This window comes from Mercurialis annua, linkage group LG5, assembly GCF_937616625.2.
Source record: "Mercurialis annua linkage group LG5, ddMerAnnu1.2, whole genome shotgun sequence".
Classification (NCBI taxonomy): domain Eukaryota; kingdom Viridiplantae; phylum Streptophyta; class Magnoliopsida; order Malpighiales; family Euphorbiaceae; genus Mercurialis; species Mercurialis annua.
Genome location: NC_065574.1, coordinates 11,651,311 through 11,659,689, shown reverse-complemented (window position 1 = coordinate 11,659,689; position 8,379 = coordinate 11,651,311). Strand labels below are relative to the sequence as shown.

Here is an 8,379-nt window from a genome sequence, read left to right as displayed (position 1 = left end):
CGGCTGACTCACTAATATGGATTTTAACTTGGGTTAAATTAAATTGTTTAATAAATTACTTGAAATGCAATTTAATATATATAATTTATATGGTTTGATTTCTATAACTTGGGTTATAGTTTTAATACGTTTTAATCTTATGTGTTTGATTATACGTTGGCGTGTTGTTGTGTGTGCTAGTCCTATGTGGTGTCTAGTACTCTTTAGAGTTAGGGTCTGATTTTAATTATGATTTCAATATTTTATTTAGACCCGTCGACTGTTCGTACTTCAGAGGCGAACCAGAGTTAGATTGCTTGTCAAGTTTCACGTGGAATAGCAAGCAGTGAGTTTATATCTCTATTTACCTCTTTATTAAGCAAATGTATTATTTTGTATATATATATGTATAAGCAGCTTTTGAACTGTTTTCGGCATTGTGGATTTGATTTGGAACGTGCTACTCGATGGGCATCATCGGGACTGCGTGCGCACCGGTAATGATTATGGTATTGAGGTAGGTTTGAGATACGTCTCACCTTAGTGAGGGCACCGGTGGAAGATACGTCTCCTGGGCTCACTATTTATTAAGTGATAGTCGGGGATCGGTTATTGAGATACGTCTCACCGACACGACAATGGATTTAGAATTATGGTTTAGGGTTTCATTGATAATCCATAATGAAAATGTTTTATTAAACGTTTTAAAGGTTTTTAACTTAATAAATGTAAATGGTTATATAAACTCTACTCAGTAAATCTGACCCCGTTGTTTTCCCAAATTTTTCCAGGTTTATGATTTGAGCTTTGGTCGATCTCCGTTTCTTCATTCTCGGAGGTTTTTATTTTATTTTCAGAATAAAAGAGTCGAACTGTGTTAAACTCTTAGACCGCAGTAGTAGTATTAGATTATTTATGATTAGTCTTTTATTATATTTTAGACTGCTGATTGTTGGTGATTACTTTATCGCTTTTGGCATGATTACAGTAATTATGGTATTTATATTATATTGCCATACTGTTGGAGTTATAATTTCAGATAAGTATACTTTGAATATATGTTGCTTATTGTACTGCTAGACTAGGCTGAAGTCTCGGTTGCCCCCGAGCATGTGGTTTTCTGCAGGTACATTGTTTTAAATGATATAAGTTGGTTATCCGCAAGGCTAGCTACGGGTTTTGGTACAACCATACCCATACCCTAGCGCCGGTCACGATTCATGAAAATGGGTCGTGACAAATTATAAGCTTTTTTATATATAAAAACGAATCAATCGAATTAGTCAGTTAATTCAATTAATATATTAAATATGTATCTATCATGTATAAATTGTGTATTAGAGATGTATTAAAATATATTCAAATTGCAATTAAATGTATATAAAACAATAAATATTTGTCTTATCGAATATTTTGCACTTCTACTCGTCTTTTCCCTTCCTTCCACCTAGGGCTTCCGGTCAAATCATAAAAACAAACCAGTCAAATATATATAAAACAATAAATATTTGGTTCATTTTAATTAGTATTATTGCATATATGTTTATAAACTTTTCTAAACATAAAAACGAACCAATAGTCAGTTAATTCAATTAATGTATCAAATATGTATATCTCATGTATAAATTATGTACCAGAGATGTATTGAAAATATATTTGAATTACAATTAAATGTATCAGAGATGTATCTATTAAATGAATTTTGAAAATGTATCAATCATGTATCGGAGATTTATCAAATATGTATAAAAGATATACATGTAATATATATAAAAAAAATTCGACACATGTCAAAAATGTATCAAATAAGTATTAAAAAAATATGTGTAATAAAATGTATAAAAAAATAAGAAAAAAAGTTCGAACAATCGATTTTTTTATCAAGAATATATATATCGACAAAATATATTATACAGTATATGAGAGACATATCAAAAATATATTAGAGATATAAAAGAAAAAGAGTAATATATTTATATTTTTAAAATTTAAATTAAATTAATATTTTTAAAATTTAAATATAATAAATAAATTTATTGTACAATTTAAATGAATATATAAATATCTAATTTATATTAAAAAAAATAAAAAAAAGTGTGTCAGGTGCACCAAAAGGTGCACCTGAATTTTGTTAAGAATGACCCGCGCGTGATGCGCGGGTTATTCATTATAGCAGATGGCACACTTTAAATTTGCAAGGTAGTGGACATGTGTAATGGAGGGCTTTTTTAGTCCTTTTTTATGTAGGGATCTTTTTGTATGCATGGATCTTTTTGATCCTTTTTTATGATTTCTCTTTATTATATAGGACATATGTAGTGGACACGTGTTTGTTTGGGAGAAAGGTGGTGTTGGTTGAAAAGTACAATAAAAGTTGGTATTTTGTGAAAGGAAAATTATACTAAAGTAAATAAATTAATTAATATTACATTATGTGTAATAGTGAGTCATTAATATGGGTTTTTTGTTATTTTCTCAATAATTTATAATAACTAATTAGCAACTAATATTATTTTACAATTCAATTAATATTTAAACTATATATAATGGGTTATATATATAAATATAGTTCACATACTATATATAAAAATACGGACGAATGGGGAGGGGGAGGGGGACAATCACAATTACGTTAATATTTTTTTTACTTTATAAAATATAATTATTAATTAAAAAAAATTGAGATAATTATTAGAGTTAGAGTATTAATTAAAATAAGGGTTAATTCCATAAAAAAATCCTGAATAAGTACTATAAACTGAGTCGTGTAAGTTTCACTCATCCGAGTGAATCCAAGGACTCGTCCAAGGTGAAAGTCCAAAGATAACAGCACACGAGTCCTATAGATGTCGTCGTGATTGAAGACTAATCAAGGGAATTCATCCGAATCCCCAAAAAGACCGAATCTCATAGAATTTAGTAAGGTCCGTAATTGAGTCAAAGCGCGTCGTCAAAGACCTGATTACACAGAAACAGGATAATATCTAGAAGATCAAATCTCACAGAATCACTTTCCCACTTGGAAATATATTCCTATCTGAAAGATAAATCTATTTAGAAAGACACTCCTAGATAAAATTCTTATTGAATTAAGAATCATTTTTCTGTTCAAACATATACAACTAAATAGGAATCATTTTTCTATTTCAACTCTTACAAGATATCTATCATACACTATATAAAGACATGGGATATACCTACGATTACAACTGAATTCAATACACAAATTCGCTGCTTGAGTCTAAACTGACTTAAATATTAAAGCGTTAATCAGACAACTATTGTCCGATTGACCATCTACTATGTTATTGCATGTTAATTTTCAATTTTAACCGATGATTACACAATTGCCTAACAAAATAAGTTGAGCAAACAAAAGGCAGGTTTTGGGCTTATTTACCAATAAATAATTGTCAAAAGGACAAATTGTCTCAAATCAAAAAGATTAGGGGGTAAACTGGATCTTTAATAAAAATTTAATTTTGAGATCATGTTACGCTATGATGAACAAGAATCCTATTACAGTTTGACGTTCTAGACATATAGTTATTCACGTTCTTTTTGATTTTAGTAGTCTCCACGTTCTATAAGTTATATGAAAAATTAGAGCATAATCGTTGTACTTGTTCCTAAATATTATTCTTATAGCTAATATTATTCTTATAGTAAAAAAAAATAGAGACCATAGTCAGTTTCATTAATTGAAGGGGAAGAAAAAGATAGCCTGCAAAATATAATATGATCATTTAGGCTAATATGACTAATAAAATAAGCAAATAATTTATATGAAAATTATATTCTTTAATTTAGTTTCAAATTTAAATGAACAATAGATATTTATGAAATATTAATTTCTTAAATTTGTGCAATAATAATTCTTGAAAAATTGAAGAATTGTGATTATTCACTTGATAACTTTCATGGATTAATTTATTAATTCGAATTTTATTACATTTTATGGACTATGACTAGAGATTTTGAACCTTCAACTCCTAACCATCGACTCTCGACCTTAAATCTCAACCTCATATCCTAGACTCTTGCCCTAGTTTTGACCCTCAACTTGGGTCTCGGATTTCAGGTTCTAACCCCAATACAAAACCTCGGACCTTAGACCCCTACTCCAAATAATAATTTTTAAATTTTGGAGCTCGATTTCTGAACAGACTTCAAACTCTAAATTTCTATCTAAGACTTAGATCACAGACCTCAACCTGAAATTTAGATACAAATTTATACATTTAAATATAGAATTTATACTATCATATAATTCAAAATTAAAAAATTAAAATTATCATAAATCTATGGAATATGAATAACTATTCTATCATATATATTCTTTTTCAATTCATAAGAATTCCTATTTCAATTTTTTAACTATTCAATTTGATGGAAACAATACATAACCTTAATCTTTCAATTGGGATTTTACTAAAAAATTCTTCACAAGTTATAAACATAATCACAAATAATACAATGGTGAGAGATTAATTGAGCCATGACACTTCCTTGTTCAATACCTATTCTTCTACTTAGCTTATTCCATAAGTGCACCCCATAACTATTTCCTTTTGTAAGCTCAAGAACCGTCTCTTGTACCCATCTTGACTCAGTCTGGCTTTCCGGTTTCTTGAAAAACCCTCCTATTCCATTCCAATCTACCGGGTAGAAAGCCGCCGGTGGCATGATAGTGACGTTAAACTCGGGTTTTCCGGCCACTTTCTCCGCCACTCTCGAGACCAAGTACGGTCCATTATGTCCCCATATATTTCCATTAAAAGTCTCAGCAAATTCTTGAATAAACTCGTACACAAGTGTATGATTTCTATCAAATATCAGAACCGCATTATTCAATCTTCTCCACTTTTTAGAAACTGGATGAATACTTTGTGCTCCAATAGAATTCCTCAACCCCATTAAACTTTTCAAGATAATCAAATCCGTATCCAAGTAAACACCTCCGTATTTATATATAACCGCAAGTCGAATCAGATTCGAAAGATTCTGCGCAATCGGAATCCTACCGGAACCCTTCTCCCCATTCATCATATCCCGAATCCATTTTTCGGCCGGAGTATTATCGAACAGAAACTGCAAATGTGGTTTAATTGCACCAACTTTAAAACCACGTTCTGTTAAAGGTTTCAAGATTTTACTTCCTTCTAATGAATCCATAGTTGCTGATAAAATGATTAAGCAGCCATTAGGATGAGCTTTGAATAAAGACTCCATAGCCAAGAATTCTCTTCTGCTGAACGATGACAAGGGTGAAATCCATATCATGAAGAACTGAACCTCGCACTTGTGATCAAGAAACTCTAGAATTCGGCCGTGAAATCGTTGAGCGCCATTTTCTGACGTGCTAAGCTCCAATTCCTGCAATTTTTTCTGAAAAAACTTTCTTCTTCTCTCTTCTTTTACATTGATGGAACGTAATTTAGTACTCTCGTTATCTTTTATGGAGTGAAGCGGTTTGCTGCTGATGGTTAGCTTTAGTTTGTAATCCTTACGGACGAATGAATTTGCAGAGAAAACGAAGATTATGGCTATGAGAATCGTAACGGAGAAGATGATTGCTTTGGCCTCCGATAATAGCCTAAGAAGCTTTACCATCCTAATGTCTATGGAAGTTGGCGGAAGCAATGACTCTTATCATATGAGTCTTATGCATTTTATATTATCTATACATGAGAAATTTACGAAAAATAAAACTCTGATTTTTATGATAATGGAGTATTTATAAAAGTACAAGTTACTATTTTTAATAACAAAGGATTAATACACACACCCTCTCAACTTGGCACCAAATATCAAATGAGTCAATTTTAATGATTTTAAAAAGAACAAAAAACTAATCCGCAACTCGCATTTTTATATTAAAAAAGCCCCTTCTAACGCAAAAAAGAGAGTTGTCTAATTATAAATTGTAATTCTAATTAATTCTAATTTAATACTACTAATTAAATATAATTACAATTCTAATTAATTATAATTGATAGAATGAGATTACAAAGCCCGCAAAGAATACAAATTCCACGCACACTCGCTTATAAATAAATTATTCTCAAGCCAACAAAAGAGATCCGAATTCGATCAGGACATCTAACTATAACCACATAACTGGGTCTAAAGCTCATATTTTCGATCCGACTCTCTACCAAAATCCACAAATAACCCCTGTAAAATCATCACATCTAACATTTGGCATCGTCAGTGGAAACTCAGTTCTCAAAACAAATTCTATTTAGAAGCGGGGATAAGCAGCGAGAACTCAACAAACTCACAAACATAGCCTAAAGCATAGCTAGGATGGATGCGCTAGAGAAACGCCGAGCTATTAAGAGGAAGAGAATCGCCTTGCCGACGATCAAATGCAATGTGACTCTTGAGCCACTACAAGAGAAGCAGGAAGGAGTCCTCGTAATGGCAGCCGAAACTGGAGGACAAGAGGTCTGGAGAATATCAGTGGACCCAGGAGCACACACCAATATAATTACGGATACCAGACTATAGGAGGAAGCCTGATCCGGATAAGAAAACAACCTGAAGCTCTCCGAGGAATCAGAGGAGCGAGGCTCCCGACGATAGGGACGACATAGATCTGATTAATCTTTAAGGATTTAGAGGGGCGGAAAAGGATGATCGTCTCTCCATTTTGGATAGTAAAGAGGAGACTCCTGAACGAACTGATACTGCAGTGACTATTTCTCTACGAATCAGGAGCGTCCACCGATAATAATAATAATAATCATTCCTTGTGTAAACGATAATTTTTTCTACTTGACATCATAATACAAAATTATGTTAAGGGAATTTCTTACGCTACATTATTTTTTAGTTTATTTACAACTTTACATTGTTTTTTTTTTCCTTATTTTTCTAACTTTTTTTAACGAAAAATTTTCTTTTTTTAATTTCACAAATGCCTTTTTCACTTCTTAATGATTCATTCTTTTTTTATAGATTTTTTCTGGTATTTTTTTATTTATTTTTTTGCCGTATTTTTATTGTAATTATGGTGTATTATAGTGTATCTATTGTGTTTTTTTTGGTGTCACTATGATGTTTTTATAGTTTAATAATAGTGTCTATATATTGTATTTATGGTGTTTTGTAGTGTTTTTATGGTGTACACCATAAAACACTACAAATACACTATAAGCACTGCAAATGCCCTATAGATATACTAGAAAATATAGATACACCAAAAAACCGAAAACACTAGAAATACACTACAAATACACCAAAAAATACACTATAACGTAAATACATTATAAAAACACTGCAAATACACCATAAATCAATTCGTTGTCTATAAAATCAGTAGCATTAAAATAAATAAATAAATCTATGAATAAGTGAAAAACAATAATTATATGAATAATAGAAGAATTTATAAACAAAAAATCATAAATATACAATAATTTATTTACAAAATGTTTAAATCATCACAAAAAATTTAAAAATTACAAAAAAATCTAAAAACGATATCGAGAAATCCATAGCGCGAACGGAAGAGACAAACGGAAAAGGTTGAACGGAAAACGAACGGAAAAGACGAGAAACTCATCGAAAGTAGAAGAATCAAAGCGTGAACGGAAAAGCGAACGGAAGAGACGAACGAAAAAGCAACCAAAAAAGACAAACGAAAAATCAACCGAAAAAAATGAAAAAAAAAGAGAGAATTTTGAGAAAAAGAGAGATAAGACAGAAAAAAAGAGTGTGGTTATGTAAAATTTTAACCTAAAATGAGATAAGTCTTCTATATATAGTAGGTAATTTTGTAAATATGTTTGTTATTAGTGTAAAGTAGGAAATTATGGAAAGATGGTGTAAAGAGTGATAAATACTTTTCAAAATAGAGTATTTGACAAATAATCTCAATTATATTAGTAAATTTGAAATTTATTTTTAATTTTATTTGTATCCCGACGATAAAAACAACTAAAATTATTAATTTGATACACCTTGAAAAGTTGAAACATTATTTAAAAAAAAATTAAACGTACGGATACTAAAATATAGTCTTTCTGTCCTATAAAGATGGACCAAATCAAATTTGCACGGCAATTAAAAAATAATAATTATTAATTAATTTTCTATTATACACTTAATTTAATTATCTAGATACTTTTAATATTTTTAATTATAGTATATATTTTAAAAACATAAATTGCTTTTTGATATTAGTAATAAATTAACTTTAAAAAAGTTGCAAATAAATTTTTAAAAACTAAATTTATTTTCTTTAAAATTAAAATTATATTAAATTCTAATGGACATGAGAGGTTATGTTCACTTAATTCATATCCTTTGTATAAAATGAATAGTGTAGATCAAAAGTGTATAGGTTAAATTAAAATAATCTACATCATTTTCTATAATACTCATTTGTGTAAA

General features: G+C 30.0%; 1 protein-coding gene across 1 annotated transcript; it reads right to left on the bottom strand.

Annotated features, from left to right (window-relative positions):
* Positions 1-4,376: 4,376 nt before the first annotated feature.
* On the bottom strand, positions 4,377-5,658 carry LOC126682999 (uncharacterized). The gene has a single exon (XM_050378808.1). The coding sequence runs from the start codon at positions 5,590-5,592 to the stop codon at positions 4,423-4,425; it is 1,170 nt and encodes a 389-aa protein (XP_050234765.1). The 5' UTR covers positions 5,593-5,658; the 3' UTR covers positions 4,377-4,422.
* Positions 5,659-8,379: the final 2,721 nt, after the last annotated feature.

Coding starts and splice junctions, on each gene's coding strand:
- LOC126682999 (XM_050378808.1), bottom strand. CDS start 5,592: ATGGTAAAGCTTCTTAGGCTATTATCGGAGGCCAAAGCAATCATCTTC.